The sequence below is a fragment of the Panthera tigris genome, chromosome D2, assembly GCF_018350195.1.
Source record: "Panthera tigris isolate Pti1 chromosome D2, P.tigris_Pti1_mat1.1, whole genome shotgun sequence".
NCBI lineage: Eukaryota > Metazoa > Chordata > Mammalia > Carnivora > Felidae > Panthera > Panthera tigris.
The window spans coordinates 13,766,113-13,786,233 of record NC_056670.1 but is presented as its reverse complement, the minus strand read 5'-3'; the positions used below and the strand labels follow the sequence as shown (position 1 = coordinate 13,786,233).

Below are 20,121 nucleotides of genomic sequence, written 5' to 3'. Positions count from 1 at the left end.
GAAAGAAGAAAGAAAGAAAGAAAGAAACTTCTGGCATCCAGAATCCATAAAATCCCACGGTACTAAAGCCAAATGCCTCCTTCTTTGTTCTTAACGCATGGAACACCAGCCTTGCGAGGTTTTAGTCTTAAAGCGCTTCATCCACTGCTATTTTTATTCTGTTTTCTCCTCCTCCTTCCACCTCTATTCTGCCCTATTCAATTTTCTAGTGTCTTCTTAAAAGTGATTATCTGGCTTTTAAAACACCCTCTCATGAAATAAAGTTCCATAATTATGAATGATAATTGTTGGACATTATCATATTTGCTATAGTAAGAGGCAATCCACTGAGATTAATCAGTGGGAAATGTGCAATTTAGGAAATGACCTCTGTATATCCTAGGAAAAAAAAAATTAACCGGTTAATAGGAGATGAGATGGTTCGGGCATTAGTTCTTAGAGTCTCCAAAGGTGATTGTATGGATTTCTAAAAATCACCTTGCCTTCTGGATTGCAAGCCGCAGAGTCAAGATATGTGTGGTTATTGATATTGATATTAAAGCGCCCTGTGTTGACTTAGAACACCACCCTGCAGCTACAAGGGGCTGTTAGTGGAAGCTAAACAGTAATGTCACACGCCGGGACACTGCATTGTTGGATCATCCCGTCACGTGCCACAACAGAGCCAAAGAGCCTATAGGAGTACCCCTTGAGAAAACCCAGGTAGAAATCTGGAAGAGGCAATGAGAAACATTCCATACACTGTGTAGCTCCCTGCATAGACGGTATGCATTTTAAAGCTAATAATTTATGTTTTCTTTGTGATAGCAATTCCGTATTTTATTCAGCATAGCAATCACCCCGATTGATTCATAAAAGCAAAATTGCCTAATCAATGGACTAGAAATACAGTCACTGTGAATATAAATTCTTTCCTCTTCTAATGATTCCAAGCTAATCATTTCGGCTCCTCTGGCTCGTTTTCCTGATTAAACCAGGAGAATAAAGACAACAGGGACATGTGACTCCTACATTAGCAAACTAAGCATGAAGAATGAGAATAAACCAGTGGGTAAGCAAAGGGTTTGGTGGGATTTGTAGAATCCATTCTGTGGCACAGCTTAACTAATATTGCCCATGCTGCCAGGGTCCCCAAAAGCGTTACCCGTAAATGCTGTAAACCAGTGATAAAAAGAAGATAGGATTTAGGGTTAGAAGGTCTGGATTTAAATGGAGGCTTCACCGAATAACTTTCAGCAAGGCGCGATTTCTCTGATGCTTTTGTTTCAAAGGCCTGACAGAAGCAAAAGGCTTTGTAAATCACACAGCCCTGGGTTAGCGTTCAGCGGAATTTTTCTTTTTTTTCCTGCACAACTTAGAATTCTGTGCCAGGTTATCTAGCAGCGCCCTTGTTTAATTCCAGCAACATTTTGCCCCTAGCGTGTCTCTCCCTAGCTCAGAAGGATCCCCAGGCACAACTCTGCTGAGTTTTTCTCCTGAAGGCTCAGGTCCGGCTAGTGGTCTGCTGGTTCCTGCAGCCCGCCATCGGCACGTGGAAGATTCTCGTCGCCCGGTGACGGATGGGAGTGCCAACTGCACGTGGCCAAGCTGGCGCACTCCTGGAGCACCCGTGCGAGGACAGCACGGTGCGGGGAGGATCCGTGTACTTCTCAGCAAGGGTGCAGCGGTGGCCTCCCCTCGCATGCTAGGTGACACGCCCTTGCCGGTAACGACAATGGCAGCCTGGTGGGGAGGGAAGTGGTACAGACAGGGGGAGCACGAGAGAGGCATTTTATAGCTTGTGAAGATACGAGTCCCGCCACTTCAGTTATTTTTTTTTTAACATATAAAAACAAATTACAGATCAAAATCTCAGAGACAGCCCCCTCGCTTGGGCTGTCCCAACATGTCTTCCAGTCACCTTCCTCCTGCATTCTCTGTCCCGGCCACGCCACCTCTGTCAACAGAGGGTGAGTCACTCTCCTCGGCTTCCAGTGGCTCCCCGTGGCACCCCAAAGCTCGGCCCGTGTCCTAACAGGTGTAGAGCTGGCCACCATGAGTTCAGTGCTGGGGATCACTCCCTCGGTGGCAAAGAGGAAGACCGATCAGGAACAAAGAAGTCTTGAGGCGCACGCATCTACCTGCCTACCGGCCACCACCCTGCCCCTCCATGTGGGGCTAACTCTGACATCAGGGCGGGAGCACCCCTCCTTCCAGGCAGCTGTCCTCTCCAGGGATTAGGGCTGCTGCCTGTGACCCTGCAGGTGGAGACCGCTCAGCCCCAGGGGTCACCAGTCCCATGGGCTACAGTACTTCATGTGCCCTTAGACACGGGCTCAAACCTGAAGTGAGTCAAACTCGAAGCTGACCTGCCTGTGGATTCTTCAGGTCCAAGAGCCAATGAGTTCCCTTTACAGTTCGAGACTATAGCTTGAGGGGGTAGCTGAGAGCTGTAACTGAAGAGCCACGGAAACTTCTAGAAGCCTTCCCCAGGGGCAGTGGTTCTAGGATAGGGCGAGGAAGGACACTCAGGCAGTCACATGGGAACTCGGCGAGTGGTACAAGGTGATCCTGGGACCCAGAGGCACTCAGAAGTCCTTCGTCATGCCTGGATTGGCCTGAGGACTGGGGTAGACGTGTGCCTTCATGGTGGGATGACGAAGGAGCCCGGGGCCGAGGAGTTTCAGTGTCTCCTCCTCTGTGCAGCTCCCTTTGCCCCTACCTGCCCCGTAGAGTGACCATGTCTTCCCAAAGCCTCCATGGTCGCTTAGAAATACATTTATTGTGACTCAGCAAAAACGGAACAGACAGGCAGTAGCACCCACATTAGCAATCCCACATGAAATCTTTAGCACACACTGAAGTAAGACACACTTAGTTTTACACACCCCCTTCAGCACACATTACGTATTTTGGTAGCGAGGGTACCTCCAGTCTCTTTTCAGGTCTGCCCAAAGACTAAGCCTCTTTAGCTATCTGTTTTCAGACTTCTTTGTCTCTTGTGGCCTTCCTATGGGGACTGGTGCCCAGGGCAGCCTAACCCCGAGTTCTCCCAGCATTGTGGGGACGAAGTCTGCAGTTTCTCCTGGTGACTTTGACCCCCCGCCCCCCACCGTGGAGCCCATGGCCAACCTGAGCGTAACATTTCTGCAAGGCCACGTAGAAATGTGACCCAGGGGTCTGTAACTGCACCATAACCATGAGAACCCCCTCCCAGAAAGAGCTGTGTCCTTAGGATGAGCTGGGGATTTGGGGGAACACTATTGGATCAATACTTTACAGGTGATCAGAGTAAAGTTGTCTTGATATTTTTGTAAATTATGTGTGAGGGGAAGTAAGTCCCTAACTTCAGGTAGGGTAAAGTTTCTATCGGTAGAGAAATCCCAGGTTAAGTAGTAAAAGTCAGTATTTTTACATTACCTTAGAGCTTACAGTGCCTTTTCAAGTTCTTGGTTCTATACCTAATACTATAGGTATTAAACATTTCCTCCTTACCTGTGGTAGGGTGAGTGATATGTACATTTGGTTAATCTAGAACACGAGGTGCCTGGGTGGCTCAGTCGGTTAAGCGTCTGACTTCGGTTCGGGTCACGATCTCGAGGTTTGTGAGTTCGAACTTCGCATCGGGCTCTGTGCTGACAGCCCAGAGCCTGGAGCCTGCTTCGGATTCTGTGTCTCCCTCTCGCTCTCTCTGGCCTTCCCCCACTCGCACTCTGTCTTTTCTCTCTCTCAAAAATAAATAAACCTTAAAAAAATAAAATAAAAAATGAAAAAACTGACCTTGGCCCTTGCTGCTAGAGAGAGACAGAACCAGGACTGAAGCAGCCTCAGGCTTCTCCATCCCAGCCTCTCTCTGGCTCCCAGAACCTGGTGGCCTTCCTTTGTCCTCTCCACCAGGGCCAAGGATGGGCCAGAGATCCCCGAGATGAGGCTGGGCAGGGGAGAGCCATGAAGACTCACAACCCAAGTGTGAAGGTGGGAGTTTTCAGGCTAGAGAAGGGACGAAGGGCTGGAAATCCACTCCCACTGGAAGTGGTGGGGGAGATTCCCTGCCAGAGGACTCTGGAGGTGGAGGGCTGCAATTTAAATATGGATTCCCAGAAGGCCTATCAGAGAGATCTGTCCACAGAGGGCCCGGGGGGGGGGGGGGGGGGGGGGGGGGGGGGGGGGGGGGGGGGGCAGACCTGAGTGGTGAGATCTCTAGGGGTTGGGTGAGGGGAGAGAAGATGGTTGGTCACACCCCCCCCTCCCCAGGGCCTCGGGTGCTTCTTGTTCGGGGATAAAGAACTAGTCTCTGGGTTTATGGTATAACTGCCCCGAGGAGACTTAATGTATCACTTCACTTAACCCTCACAATAAACTGAAGAAGTAGGCACTATTCTTATCCCCATTCTACAGATGAGGAGGCTGAGGTTTAGAGACACCCAAGAACTTATCCAAGGGCACAGCCAGGCTGGTGGAGTCAAGGCAGTCGTGACTGTGACCGTTTCACACTGTCCTTGGCCAAATCTTTCCATAAAAGAACAGCTGCAACCAGCCTGGAAGGCCCCCCCCCCCCCCCCCCCCCCCCGCCCCGGGGAGCTGTTAGGTGAGCCAAGCTGCTGCACATCCCCCCACCCCACCCCTGCCGCCCTCCTCTCTCCTCCTGTGCCAGGAGAAGGTGGAAGTTCAGAGCAGGCTGAACTCTTTGGGGTCAGCCATCAGAACGCATTCTCACCATTCTGGGGGGCCCCCTGGGAGAGGCTGTTACCGCCCACCCCCAAGGAGAATGCGCTTCCTGCCTGCTACCTCCTGCTTTACCTGAAACCCCGCCCCCTACCTCCTACCCCTGCAGAAAGCATCTCAGGTTACATCACCCTTTGGACTCTGATGTGGTTCCTTAGCATATGCCCCTGACCTTTTCTTCCTGCTTTTTTGAATCTGCATCTGTCCGCCTGGACCCTCCTCCTGCCTGGCTAAACAGTTCCTGTAGGATCCCCGTGCTTGCTTACCATCCCCAGATCCATCCCACCTGGCTGAGCTCTTTTCCTTCTCCCAAGCCCTGCCCTGCCACTGGCCCCCTTCAGTTTCCTCCTCCGTGCAGCCCTCCTGATGTTCTCTCTCTGCAGTCCAATGATCGTGTTTCCACGAAATCTTCCAAATACATTTTTATGACTTTTTTCTTTAAAAAAAAATTTTTTTTTAGTGTTTATTTTTGAGAGAGAGAGAGAGAGAGAGAGAGAGCATGAGCTGTCGAGGGGCAGAGAGAGAGGGAGACACAGAATCCGAAGCAGACTCCAGGCTCTGAGCTGTCGGCATAGAGCCTGATGCGGGGCTCAAACCCGTGAACTGCGAGATCATGACCTGAGCAAAAGTCAGACGCTTCACTGAGCCCCATGCACCCCAGGTGCCCCATGACTCTTTTCTTACCATTCACTATTTTGCACCACACTCCCCTCATTAAGATCAGAGACTAAATTCAGCCCTTTAACAAATATTTACTGAGAACATGCCCACGCCCCCCACTATTGTGCCACAGGGGGGTGCTTTGCCCTGTCTCGTAGGCTTTACACTCCAAGGCATGCAGGGGTCGGGGCGCGGGGGAGACAGAAAGTTATAAACCAACAGACACAAACAATGTCTGATGGGGAACAGTGCTAAGGGGAAGAATGAAACAGGGACAGGATTCTAGAATGGGGGGTAAGTTGGGACGGTTATTTTATAGAGAGTATGCATGCAGTAGGCTGAGTAATGACCCCTCCCCAAGATGTCCACATCCTAACACCCTGAGCCTGTGTATACGGGATGTTGCTTGGTAAAGAGACTTTGCAGATTTGATTAAGTTAAGCATTTTGAGATAAGCCGAGTATCCTGAACTACTCAGCTGAGCCCAGTGTAATTATACGGGTTTTTTTTTTTAAAGTTTATTTATTTTGAGGGAGAGAGAGAAAGAGTACACGCGCGTGCAAGTGGGGAAGCGGCAGAGAGAGAATCCTAAGCAGGCTCCACACTGTCAGTGCAGAGTCCAACGTGGGGTTCAAACCCAGCAACCATGAGATCATGACCCGAGGTGAAACCGAGAGCCGGCTGCTTAACCGACTGAGCCACCCAGGCACCCCAATTATAAGAGTCTTTAGAAGAGGGAGGCAGGAGGCAACGTGAGGACAGAAGCGAGGGTTCAGAGTGGTGGCAGGAAGGGGTCACAAGCCGAGGAATGTGGGCGGCCTCTAGGAGCTGGAAGGGGCAAGGAAATGGGTTCTGCCCAGAAGCCTCCAGAAGGAACCAGCCCCGTAAACATCTTAAATTTACCCTCCTGACATCCAGAACCCTAAGACAGTTATTTTGTGTTGTTTTAAGGCACGAAATTTGTGGGAATGTTTACAACAGCAACAGGAACACTGGGGCTGAGACCTGAAGGGAGTGAAGGAGCGAGCTATGCGTACATCTCAGAAGACCATTCCAAACAGAGGAGAGCAAATGCGAAGGTCCTGAGGCAGGAGCCTCTTCGGCAAGGTCAGGAAAGAGCGCGGATGTCAGTGTGGCTAAAACGGAGCCAGCAAGGGTCCGAGCCAGGTCTGAGAGGTAGCATGGCCTCGCAGGCCAGCGGAAGACTTCACATCTGACTCTAAAGGAGATAGAAAACTATCGTAGGGCTTTGGATGAAGAAGAAACAAGATCAGGCCAGTATCTTTGAGGTTTATTCTGGCTGCTGAACTGAGAACAAACTGCAGAGAAGACGGGCGGGAGCTGGAAGAACAGGTAAGAAGCTTCTGCAGTGCTTCAGACAAGAGATGATGATGGTGTCCATCAGGTGGAGAGAGGTGACCAGATTCATGATTACATTTTTTTAATGTTTATTTTTGACAGAGAGACAGACAGACAGGCAGACATAGCATGAACGGGGGAGGGGCAGAGAGAGAGAGAGACACAGAATCCAAAACAGGCCCCAGGCTCCGAGCGGTCAGCACAGAGCCCGACGCGGGGCTCGAACTCACCAACCGTGAGATCATGACCTGAACCAAAGTTGGATGCTTAACGGACTGAGCCACTCAGGTGACCCTGAAGACACTGGTGTTTTTTTTGTTTTTTGTTTTTTAACAACTATCTAACTCCGACCCAGAGCCCAGCACCGCAGGGTGATGTACCCAAATTTAACAAGGACTTAATATGCGCTGACTATGCGTGTTATATAACCCTGTCATTCAATCCCCTCAACAACAATGCCACGACGTAGGTATAGCCTTAACCCATTTCACAGATAATTAAGCTGAGGTCAGAGGGTTAAGCGCTATGGTTAGAGAGGTGGAGCTGTGGCCAAAGCTCAAGAGCCTGCCTTCCTTACCATGAGTGGAGGAAAGGGATAAGCAAACCAGTAAATGAATCAATACATGACCACACCCACGTAGATGTGGGTTCTCATCTGGTGATTTTTCCTCTCCAATCCCTCAGAGATTGCACAGGCCATCTCCTTTCCTTCTTTTCAAAAAAAAAAAAAATATGTTTATTTTTGAGAGAGAGAGAGAGAGAACACGAGTGGGCGAGGGACAGAGAGAGAGGGGGACAGAGGATCCAAAGCAGGCTCTGTGCTGAAAGCAGCGAGCCTGAGGTGGGGCTGGAACTCACAAACCGTGAGATCGTGACCTGAGCCGAAGTCCACGGCTTAACCAACTGAGCCACCCAGGTGCCCCTCTCCTCTCCTTCCTAACTGCTTGCGATTGACCTCATCCGTGAAGACCTTCGACCCGACTAATTCCATCCAAGTCCTCAACCTCTCAGCAAACAGATGAATGACCTCCGGCTCGGTCTGGTCACGGCTGACACTTCACTCAGGGAATGTTTGCCATCAAGTTCTTCCCAGGGCTACAAATCCGTGGTGTTCATGAGCTCTGAAGGCTTACTTACAGATGTAAAGACCCATGTGCAGAGGAGTGTGATTTATAGGAAAAGGAAACGAGTTTTTTTACAAATCCAACATTTTTACCAAGGTCGAAATTTAGTGGTGTTCTTTTATTTTTCGTCATACGTCACTTTTATCGATTATTTTTTTTTAAAAAAAGGCACACTATGCTCAAACACAGGCTCACCCCAATCCCCCCTGCCACCAGGTGGCAATTACCACCCTTGCCTTTAAAGCCATCCGTGGACTTGGGTTGGCCATTTCAGTGGTTTATAGGGACGCTGGCCCTTCAGCAAATGAATGTGAGCATAGGAAACTTTTAAGAAAAGTATTCATTGCCTTCATTCGTGGTCTGTGTTTTTTGTTTTTTGTTTTTTTTTTTTTCCCAATAGAACTATACGTCCCCCAAGGTGATGAGAACTTCATGAATGGTCGGCTACTATGCTTTACCCTGCGATGTCCTTGCTACTCTAGCCAGAGAGACGATGCAGCTTCTATGATGACAGCAGGGGGAGCCCCTTCTCTCCAGTGTTTCAAGACCATTTGCTATTTCCTCTTTAATATAATAACCAAGCATCTATATTTTTAGTGGTACACATTCATGGCGCCCAAGTACCTAATGGGTATCACACCCAGTGCTTTCTTATGTCTGGCCGATGGATGAAAAACCAAAAAGCTGTCATTGAGACAGTCCAGTTTGATTCCTTTGCCCCCACTAAGTTAAGCACATGGTCAATAATAATAATAATAATAATGGCACATAGAAACACAAAAATGAATGGAATTACCTGAAATGATCACCCAAAGCCCAGGAACACCTAGAGACGTCCTGACCTCTGTTCCAGTGTTGTCGTGTGTCTGGGACAGAATTGGACAATTCTGAGGTGTGTTTTCAGAGAGACTCTCTCTGCAGAATTCGCTCTCAAAGGTCTTTTGTCCAGGAGCGGAGCGGGTGACTCTAGCGATGCCGTGTCAAGACCAATGGGCTCGGGCAAAGAGCAAAAATAGCTTCGTAGGAATCGAGCTGCAACCTGAGAAACCTTGCGAGTTCTTCGATAAAATACAGAAGGAGGGGACGGTTCTGTAGGAATTCATCCCACGCTTCTAAAATGATTTCGTGCCTGAAACTATTACACAACCCTCAGTCCACAGTGAAGTTCCTCGGCCCGCACTCCAAGGCTGGTACTACATGCCATTTCGGCGTCATCTTGTGCAAGGATGGGGTCATGCTTCTTGGATTTTTTTTGAGACGTTACTGCAGAGTATTGAATCTAACAATGAACGGAAATTAGAAGTCCATGGATTGCGGGGCACCTCCAGCGCCCAACGGTGCTATGACGCAAGAAAAAACTTTTTGGCCGTTGCTGTAATTTTAATAAAGGTCTCTCTGTAAAAAGGCAACTCCCTTTTAGGCAGTCGGTGGTTGCAGTACTTTATTTGACTCTGTAGTACCCATATGGGCATGTCCTGAGGTTCGCTTAATAAATAACATTTTTATGGACACGCACCCGTGCCTCGGTGTGCTTTCCCCGAAGACGGATGCCCCTTAAGTATGAGAGTTTACTCCACCAGCGTGGACCGTTTGCCTTATTATAGCCACAGTCGTTTAAAAAAAAAAAAAAAAAAAAAAGGCAGCCTCATGATTTCCAAAAAGGGAGTGACATCTGGGGCAGCTCTTGTCATGCGCCCTCCCCAACTTAGAAAATCCACCCGGGACAGCCGGCAGCGCGTCAGGGACCCTCGCGGCAGCAGCCAAGGCTCTTGCTGACGCGCGTTGCATCTTTTCTGGGCAACCGAGGGCTCGCCACACCCCGGAGCCGGCTGGCACGCCGCTCGCCCGCCCGCCTCGCCCGGCAGGAGCCAGACCTTTACTTTATTTGGTGCACGACTCGGTAACCGGTCCAGAGCGCGAGGCCGCGGAACGCACGCGGGCGGCCGCGCGCGCGCGCGCACGGCCCTCGCGGGCACGCGGGCGGGGGCGCGCGGCCGCGGCTCCTCTCTAATTATAGCCGCGCAGCTGGCGCGCCGGCGGGGCGGGTCCGGGCGCCGCCGCCCGCGTGGGGTCCCGCCGCCCGGCTCCACGTGCGCAGAGCGGGGCGCGGGGCGAAGGCGCTGCGCCGGCGGCCGTGCGGCCCGGCAGAAGTTCTAGAATAAATAAACACGGGCGCGGCGTGAGTCAGGGTGCCGCGCTGGAAACCGCAGCAAGGTCCCCTCGTGGGCGCAGGCCCTTACGCAGGCTGCCGGAGAGTCAGGGAGCCGCCTCCCCTTTCCTTCCCCTCCAGTAAACAGGGCTTGGCAGTGCTGGCGGCTGTTTTCTTCCTTTTCAAAAACGCCACTGTGAGCAACAATTAAAAAAAAAAAAAAAAAAAAGTGGAGAAAGACAAGGCTACAGTTTGACGATTTTGACCTGGCCCCGATGTTTCCAAATGGCTTCTTGATTTGTAGGAAGATAACCGAGGTCCAGCGGCCCCTTTCATGCATGACGGTTGCATGCTGGGCATAATGAATTTCTTGTGTGACAGCACTTTGGACTTTGGACTGCCTTCCTGTGTCACAGCCCTACCGAGGTTCCGGTTAGAAGTTCTAGAACGAGACTCAATCCTCCGGGTTAAGAATTTAGCCCTAGACCATGTATTTTCCAAACTCGCGGAAGGAAACCAGCAAGTAGTTAAACTTTGCTCAGTATGTGCCCTTAATCGAGCACACCGACCTTCCCCTGCCTGTCTGCGGGATTGTCTGTAAGCTCCAAGAAAGCTGGGGCCCGGACTCTTCAGCTGTTCAAAGCCTAGAATGATGTGCCTACTTAATAGGTGTTAAATAATAGCAACACCCCCACATGGTGCTTATTTAGAGAATAGTATTCCAAAAAACTTCTCTAATGACTGTGACCCTCCTGTGAAATTCTGATTCCAGTTGTAGGTGGGGTACAATAAATCTTTATCTTTTATCACCAAAAAGAGCTAATTGGAATGCTGTTTGGAGGCAGAAATAAGAAAACGGAGGTAAGAGGCCTTTTAGCCTGGGTTAAGGCATGCAACAGCCTTTTTCTGTCTTGCAGCTCCCGCGTCGTCTCTCAGCCTTTGGAGAACATGGAAGGCCCAAAGCCAAGGCTGTGTGTAACAAAATGTTGATGTCCTCGGCCCCAGACCATCCCTACTCCTACGTTTCAGTTCTCTGCAGAACTCTTATGAGTGTGGTTAATATTTTAAAATCGTACAATAAAGGTTTACTTTTAGTAAACTCTCACCGTACATTAAAATAAACTTTGGCCCTTAATTCTGAGGACATGTTTCTGGACTTATTTTTTCCTGGCGATGTAAATAGCCATATTTACAGTTCAAAAGATTCGATTTGAACTGCCAGGGGAAAGAGATTTTCTAAAAGGCAGAGAAGTATGCAGTGACCCAAGGACTGGTCTGCTAAACTTGCTGCCTGAATAACCTACACAACAAAACGTGACTCCTTTGTTGTGCGTGATGCCTGTCTCCTTGTAAGCATCTGAATATTAATGGATAGTAGGGACATTAAGAATGAAATAGTAATTGCTAAGCAAAAGTGGTTAAGTGATGGGTTCTACAGATTATAGACCACATTTGATTTCCCCAAAATATAAACTGAGAAATATTCAAATGGGACATTACTACTCTATATAGGATGTCTTATCTCAGCATCAAGGGCGTCTAACTGAACTGCCAGAGGAGGCTCTTTAGATTATGCAATCCAACTTCTAAAGTCCATTCAAAAGATGAGATCAACCAGTGTATTGATGCTTCCAATTTAAACTAGGAATCCTGTGGTCTCTTATCCAGACCTTGTCTGACCTAAAAGTAAATCACCTCCTAGAGGATTTTCATGGCTGACTTTGTGATAAATTTTTTGTGCACTGAAGACTCGTTCTACTAAGACTTTCAGTTTTAAAGGGCTACATTGTTTTCAAAGCAATATTTAAGACTGTTTATACCGTTCTAATAGGGCTGTTCTATTAAGGAGATTTTGCTCGATTGTTTCGCAGATTCAAAATAAAAGAACGGCTTTACGACCCAATGTCTAAATGATTCTAAAGATGATTTTGCCTAGGGCGTACTTTTTTGCCCTAAAAGACCTCGTCTGTAGCTTGTATGGGTTGTTTTACGTGGCTTAGTGCCACACAGAGGCACACAATATGCTGTGATAAAGATCCATGCTGATGTTGATTTCGTATTCTAGAATTAAAAAAATTATACCTCAAGTTAAAAAAGGAAAGCTGTTTTAAATCAAGCATGTGAAGTTGTATGAACACGGGGCAACAGCAGGTTAACAGACGGATGGGTTAAAACAAAGTTCACTGTTAAATTAGGTACAAATTAGTTAATGGTAAATAGGGATAGTGTGGATATCCCTAATAATGGATTTATCTGGGGATTAATAGAGAAATCCACAGATAATCCATAAATCCGTCACTTTCCATCCTCCGACCTCCTAAGTAATTTACAAATTGGCTTTTTGTATAGTTTTGTGCCTTTTAAATTCCTGTCAGGGGTTCATAACTGGAGGAAAATGCAGGCTGTCAAGAGAAACAGCAACAAAGGATCTAATTAATAATCTGCGAAGTCACACCATAATTTTTATTTGATTGTAATCAATACTGTTGCTGCCAGAGGCCTAACCAGTGGCACAGAAGGAGTTAAATAGCATCCCCACCCCGCCTCTCATTTCTAGAGCCCCAGATGATGAAGTAGGTAAATATGTATTCCATTCATTGGTGCCTCTGACCTTGGTCTGTGACAGAGGAAAGGCGTGTCTTCTCACACTGTTCCCTCTGAAGAAAAGGCAAGCAAATGAGGGTGACTCAGGACTTCTAGTGGCCTACACACAACTGAACATTTTTCTGAATGATTCCACGCATACCCTTTGGAATCAGGAAGAGAAACATTTTACTCTTCACTAAACCAAATAAAACCATCTATAAATCATATGCAAAACAACTTTGAGTAACAAGGGACTTAAGTCTAGGAATTCAAGGGAGTTCTCTGTATTTTCCCTTTAACTTTTTCCCTCCTTTGGGAAATAAACAAAGACATCTGCCACATCAAGAGTCTGGCTCGTTTGGTCTTCTTAACTGGAAACTGAATGCAATCATTAAAGTTTACTTTGAGAGGAGCTTTTGAAATTTTAAAAATGACTTCTGCAAGCTGCAGTCTCTTAAATTTTACTAAAAATAAAATTTAACGTTCTTACGTTAAAGTCAACGGTTTAACATTTCTTTTAACCTGATCCCTAAATGAAACATCGTGTTGCGTATCATGAGCTGTAATTAACTTATTAAGAATACGGTTTCTTGAAAACTGCCTTAAACAGCCTACTAATAAAAAGAAATTATTGAAACACATACAGCCATGGGTCCGAGTTACGGGACCACCCCAACCGAAAAATATTCAGTTACACATTAACTGTGGCTGTTTAATTTAAAACACGTAGTAAATCAGTCTATGTGTACGCTATCCCCAAACTCTACGTAAGCTTCACAACTTCCTTTCATAGAAGTCTGCCAAGCCATTGATCAATAAAACGAGTAAAAGCTGCAAACATCTCTTACTATGTGCGAGTAGACAGTAGTCTGCAAATGGTTCCCGGTGCTTCCCACCTTTTATCTCTATTTATAAATTCAGGTTTCAAGACATCAGGAATCCCCCTGGCTTTTCGCTCTCATTTTATTCCAATGCTTTCCAAAAGGCAGGCTACTATTTTCCCCCTTTTGTCTTCGGTGCATTTCACGTGGCCCAACATGGCTGTTTTCTTCTGATGCTTTCCAGAGAGTAGCTCCTGGTCTCGATAGCCTTTGAGGTGTGGACAGGATCTCCTACCAGTCTCCTGTTGTACAGGGGCTGGCTCTACTACAAGTTGAAAATAAACAAGTACTTTCTGGCTGTACTTTGTTCCGCTCTTCTCTTAATCGGTTTCCCCTATCCAGTTGCCCTTTCCCGGTCCCTAGCACTTTTTTTTTCCCCCTACCATCAGTTGCCTTTTTATTCTGTGTCTTTTACCTCCTGTTCTTCCAGTCAAACCCCAACCCCAAGCCCACACATCCTTTGGTCGCATTGCCATTAGTGATTACAATAATAGCCATTCTAAGCTAACTTTAAAACATTAAAAAAGGCCTCAGAAAATTTTCAGTGCTCCCAATTTTATTTTTATTTAATGCTAAAAGTTAAAGAAAAAAAAAGGTACTGTAAATCTGACAAATGACAGAATGCAGGTGATATTTCCATAGCGTGATTTTAAAATATAATAATGTTGATATGAGATTACACTCACTTCAGTTGACATGAGTTTCATCATATATAGAAAAAGGTATCACCTTCAACTTAAAAAAAAGTAAAGGTTAAAAGGTGGCACACTTTAAAAATACTTGGTGGCCAAGGGAAGGTATATAGTAAAAGTTGTAAACCATGTGTACGTTCTCATAACTTTTAATGTGAGGCCACATGAAAGACAGTACATCTGTTATATTCTATAAATTGGTAAAGCAAAAAAGGGAAAGCTTCAACACCCCATCCCCTAATATTTTGAGTATTAAAAGCACAGCTGAAATATTTAGGATTTGAAATCGGATACTGCCCGTGTACAGTAAGTAGCTTTCTGACATTTTTATCCAGCTGTGGAGACTCTGCACTGTCATCAGGTACAACAAAAGATCAAACCCATGTCCCAATGTTAAACTTTTTAACTTAAGAGAACGCCAGAAAAAGAACCCCAATCAACATTTTACAGCTGCAAGCCTTCCACGAAGGCCACCCAAGGGCCAGACTCCTCCAGGTCTTAGTTTTTAATAGGAGTAATCTCAAACACAGCCCTTTCAAGCTGTCCGTACTCTTCCCCTCCTTAAACACCAGCACAGAGAATCCATAGGCTGTCTTCTCCACAGCTGGAAAGACTTACTCAAAACAGCAGGATGGTTCTTTATTAATAATCTTTTTGGAAAGCTTATCTGTATTAAGATTGCAAAACATACAGATAGCTACCACGAATCAGGTCAAATGACTGATCAACTTGTAAAAATCTATGAGGTCAAATTCCAGTTTATAATAAAGTGCTTAGATACACATTTATACAACAAACCATAATAGTTGAATTCTTTACAAATGTCTTTATGGGCATGTAAAATGGACTCTGTGTTTCTGCATGTATGCATTTACATAAGAGAAACCAGTCTGATCTGAGTCATTGATGCTCCAATTAAAAAAAAAAAAGTGTAACAACAAACTGGTTAATCATGCAAGTCTGTTTGTAATATAACAATGACCGGTAACATGAATTTGCACAGCATTAATTATAGGTGCACTCGTTAAAAACACTACCAAAAAAAAAAAAATACTGTATTTGGTGCAGTATCTGATTTTCAAGTGTTAATATAACTCGACCGTTAAAAAATATTTGAGCAATTTAAAAAAGAAAGACAAAAACATAACTAAAAAAGAATCTAAAGAGGGTAACAATCTCTATCTTCAAATTAAAATAGAAGCTAGGTCGTAAACGATACACAGAAGTTGTAGTAGACCTTGAAGCCATGATTCAGCCTAATTATAGGGCCAAGTTACAAACACCTGAACATAAAAGGATTTCGAATAGTGTTCCTGTCAATGTTAAATCGTAACAGCACAAAAGAAAAACCAGTATCACTGTGAGCCAACTATTTCTAATAACAGATGATTTATTGGTTTAAAAAAAAAAAATCAGTTTACTGATGCAAAATAGTGATCCAAAGAAACTAGTTTACAAAAGGTTTCTAAGAATAGTTTGAGAGGTGGGGCCTGTCTATTATTAAAACCCTTACTTTAATTGTCACTAGTTTATCAAAAAAAAATTTTTTTTTTTTTTCCAGAAGAACAGTATTATTCACTTGGTATGTCAAACACACGTAAGAAGGAAATTACAGGTTTCCTCCACCCCCATTTGGGCTGTCACTGATATGCCCACGGGCAGTCCTGGCAGCACTATGTGCTGTTCCTGTCATTGTACCATACTGTATTTAGCACTCGCTAGAAACAGGGTGTAGGTGAGAGTACCAACAGCAATAGCACTACAGGTAAATGATAAAACAACAAAAACCCAAAACCAAAAACAAAACAAAAACCAAACACAAAACAGAAACGAAACCAATCCCGCAATCTCCAAGTTCACCTGAACCGTAACTTCACTCGAGACTCTTTTCAAAGGAACGACGACACCAACAACAAACAGAGCTCTGGGGGGGGGTGGGGGGGGGGTTTCAAAACATGAGTGGCGCTGCAGAGCCAGGCTCTGTTCAAAGATGGCAGTGCCACCTTGTGCGCCGCGCCATCCGCGGTCACCGCCCTCAGTCACTGAATCGTGTATTATGTAACCGGCTAGCAGGCAGCATTGGAAGCTTACAACTGATCACGTGGGCAGTGAACAGTGGTCAACTTTGCCTTTAAAAAAAAAAAAAAAAATCCCCCTCCCCCCCCAAAACCACACGAGTCCTGAAAATCTCTCAGCAGCAACTCCCAGGCAGTCATTAATATCCCAACAACTGAACTTTTAAGAACGAAACAGAGAAAGATTCGCCATCTATTTTCCTACTACTCCGAGAGGACAACGTTTTGGGGGAAACTTGGTGATATTTCCCACTGGCATGCCGCCCACTTCACTCATTTCCTTTCCTTCTCCACCAACTGGCCTCCAGCCTGAGAGAGGAGCCAGCAGTAAGGAATAACAGACAGTAAGGCAATCTTACAATGTCAGAAAATGTATTTGGCTTTTTTTTTTTCTTTTTAAAATAAGTGCATACAAATACAGCTAGAAGCAGTTCGGATTGGCCAAGTGCTCTAAAAAAGCAGCGCAAGTCACAGCCTACATTGAACGGTAACTGTCACCAGGATAATAAAGCACAAAGATATGCTAATAACATTAACAAAAGAAGAAAATGCCTTTAGAAGTACATACCTTTTGTCGTCAAAAAAAAAAAAAAAATAGAAACACAACGTATTCAAAAAAAAATCAAAATTATACAGCCATGTTTATGAAGTCTACATTTCCCTTGTCTTGGATATATATATATACATATATATATACATATGTATATATATATGTGTGTGTATATATATACATATATGTGTGTGTGTATATATATATATATATATATATATATATGGAGATATATATATATACAATTCAAGCAGTTTTAGTTAAGGGTAATCATTGGGTTTTTCTGAAACCGGAAAGTCACGAGTCTCTCTCTTTTTTCACTTTCACATCTCCAGCCAGGATGGTCGCAATTTCCCCTTGCATAAAGGCCCAGGGGACATTGGAGCCCACCAGAGGGCATTTTTCCCCGCTGGGACAATAGACCTCTCCGCTAGCTCCCTGCTGTTTGATGCTTTGTCTGGAGCAAGGGAAGCAGAACTTGTGCGAAGGGACAGACGGGCACTGCACAAAGTGGGTGTCCTCCAGCCGCTCGTGGCAGAGGGTGCAGCACAGGGGGGCACTGGCTGCCAGAGAAGAGTCTGGGAGGCTGGCAGGGTGCACTGGCTCCAGTCCTCCAGTGCTGCCTGCCCCCTGGCCCCCCACCTCTCTGGGGCCTAGCCTTCTTTGGTTCATAGACGACGGAGAGGGTGGACTGCTGCTATTCCTTCTGGTAGTGGAGTGAACCTGGTTGGCGTCTTTCGAGGCGTGACTGCCGCCTGCATTGTCTGCCACTAAGATCAGGGCTGCCATGGGGGACTGGCCGTTCTGAGCCGCTTCAGGCGGTGTGGTCCGGTTGGAATGAGGTGAGGCAGTGGGTGGCGGCGGAGACACAAAAGAGGATGTAGGAGTAATGGGGATCTTGAGCCCTTCTGTGGGTGTGGACAGCCAGGGTTGTGCCTCTCCATTGATCTTAGGGGGCCCGACTTCACCTTCTGGTTCTGGAGAAGGCTTTCTTTTCCTCGCTGTTCTTGCCACTGGGGGAGAGAAAAAAAGAAAAGGAAAAAAAGGAAGTAAGTGCATGTGTGCTGAAAAGGATCTCGCTCTTTCTAACACGAAACAAGACCCCCTAAAGAACCTCCATTCTCTCAGAGCTGGTCTATAAAATCTCACAGGAGTTTCAAGTGCACGTGCAAGTTAGGACACTTAGACCCCGTGGGGCTCCGAGGCGGTATTGTAAAAAGCCACAGAACACAGCATGCACCGAGGAGCCTGTTTCTACACGTGCACGCACGTCCCCAGGTTAAACCGCGCATTCGATCGCCAACGTCCCCCAACAGGTTAAAAGGTGACTGGTGCCCTCATGCTCCCATCCAAGAATGTGCTGGGAAAGGAAAACCCTGTGTCAGTGCCTATCAGCCCAGTCTGACTCATCTCTGTTATGCTGCTTCAGCACATGAACACGTTGCCACTAAGCACTGGTTCCGCCTCAGGCAGATCAGGAAGTTGGGTGTTTGTTGTTTCTGGGCCGGGGTAGAACGGCGAATGGAAAACAGCACCCCCTCCTCTGCTCTGCGTGCCCCCTCTCTCCCCTAGAGCCCCTCACTCCACAGCCGCCCCTACCTGCTTTAGACCCGTTGGCCCCGTTGGCCTCGAAACCCAACAACCTGCCTGCAGTCAGGGCCGGCTCCTTCTTAAACTTGCTCTCGAAGGGCCCCGAGTGGCCGTGCTGGTGCAGCGCCAGCAGCGTGTCTCGCACGGTCTTGGGCCTGTTGACCCAGTCCTGCTCTCCGGGCCCGCGGCCTTTGCCCGCGCCCTCGGCGCCCAGCTCGGTGGGCCCGGCCGCCGCGGCCAGGCTGTCGGCCGCGCCGCGATGCGAGGGCGGCGGCGGCTGCTTCTCCTTGGCGGCCGCCTCGCGCTGCTCGTGCTCCGCGGCCGCGCTGCTCGATACGGACGCCGGCCGCTTGTGGGAGCTCAGTTCGGCAGGCTGCGCCGAGCCCAGGCCGGCGGCCGCGGCCCCGGACACGGCGGCCAGCGAGGCGGCGGCGCGGCCGCTGAGGCCGAGCGCGGCGGGCAGCGGCGTGGCCGAGCCGTTCATGAGCGGCACCAGGGTGGGCGGCACGGCGTGGCCGCGCCGCGGGTTCGGGCTCTGGCGGTTCAGCTCCGGGGGCTCCTCCAGCTTGGAGAAGCCGTTGGGCACCAGGATGCCGTTCACGGGCGGCGGCTGCGGCGTCGGCGGCTGGGCCAGGCCCGCGGCCGGGCGGCTGCCGCCAAAGTCGGAGCCGAGGCGCGGGGGCCGCTCGGCGGCGGCCGCCAGGGGGTAGCGCTCCAGGGCCTGCGGGCCGCGCGGGGTGGCCTCGGGGCCGCCGTGGCCCAGCTGCTGCTGCTGCTGCTGCTGCAGGAGGATGTCCTTGGCCGAGAGCGGCGGCGGCTTGGCGGCGGAGGGGGCCGCGGCGCCGGGTGGGGAGCGGCCCTCCGGGAAGCAGCCGTGCGCCCGCTTGAGCTGCCGCGCCGTCTCGATGACGAACTCGACGCGGTCGGCGCCCTCGTAGTTGACGCAGCCGCGGCACACGGGCTCGGTGAAGTCCCAGATCATGGCCCAGGGCATGCGAGGCAGGTCACACAGGTAGCACGACTGCCGCCGGGACGCGGCCGCCACCGCCACCGCCGCGGCCATGTCCGAGGAGCCCGCGGCGCTGGAGGAGGAGGAGGAGGAGGAGGAGGAGGAGGAGGGGGCGCCGCCGCTCCCCGCCGGCACCACGCGCGCCCTCCTCCCCCCCCAACCCCGCGTCTCCCCCACCAGCGGCGGCGGCGGCCGCAGAGGCGGCGGCGGCGGCGGCAAAGCCCGCGAAGGCTCGGCGCCCGCGCAGCGCCCCCGGGGCACGAGGGGCGGCGGGCGCGGGGCGAGGGGCTGCAGCCGCGGCAGCACGTCCCCCCGGCCGGCGCGGGCGGGCGGCGGCGGGGCGGCGGGGCGGCGCGGCGGGCGCGGCGGCGGCGGCGGCGGGAGCTCGGCCGGGGCCGCGGCCGGCCTCCAGACCGGAGCGAAGACGGGCCGCGCGGGCGCGGGGGAGCGCAGCAGGTCGCGGCGGCGACCGGCGCGGAGTGCGGGGCGGGGGGCGGGGAGGCCGGGGGGGCGGGGGGCGGGGGGCGGCCGCCGGGGCAGGCTCAGCCCGAGCGGCGGGGCATGCCGCGCCGGGGCGGCGGCGGCAGCCGGGCGGCGTGGAGCACGGGCGCGGCGCGGGCCCCGGGTCGCTCCGCTGCTCTCTCACAGCTCCTGGCGTCGCCGCTTTCCAGCGCCCGCGTCAGCGCCCTGCCCGCCTCAGCTCCGCCGCCGCCGTCGCTGCTGCTGCTGCCGCCGCGACCGC

The 20,121-nt window shown here is 49.3% G+C and overlaps 1 protein-coding gene across 2 annotated transcripts; it reads right to left on the bottom strand.

The window, feature by feature from the left end:
- Positions 1–15,236: 15,236 nt before the first annotated feature.
- Positions 15,237–19,524, bottom strand: IRF2BP2 (interferon regulatory factor 2 binding protein 2). 2 transcript variants are annotated; one of them, XM_007086059.2, is made up of 2 exons: positions 18,380–19,524; positions 15,237–17,793 (listed from the first exon to the last, which is right to left on the bottom strand). In XM_007086059.2, exons 1-2 carry the CDS (start codon positions 19,431–19,433, stop codon positions 17,078–17,080), a joined length of 1,770 nt encoding a protein of 589 aa, XP_007086121.2. In that variant the 5' UTR covers positions 19,434–19,524; the 3' UTR covers positions 15,237–17,077. The 2 variants fall into 2 exon arrangements, with proteins under 2 accessions (XP_007086121.2, XP_042816539.1); XM_042960605.1 differs by having other exon boundaries at positions 18,428–19,524.
- Between the last annotated feature and the right edge of the window lie 597 nt (positions 19,525–20,121).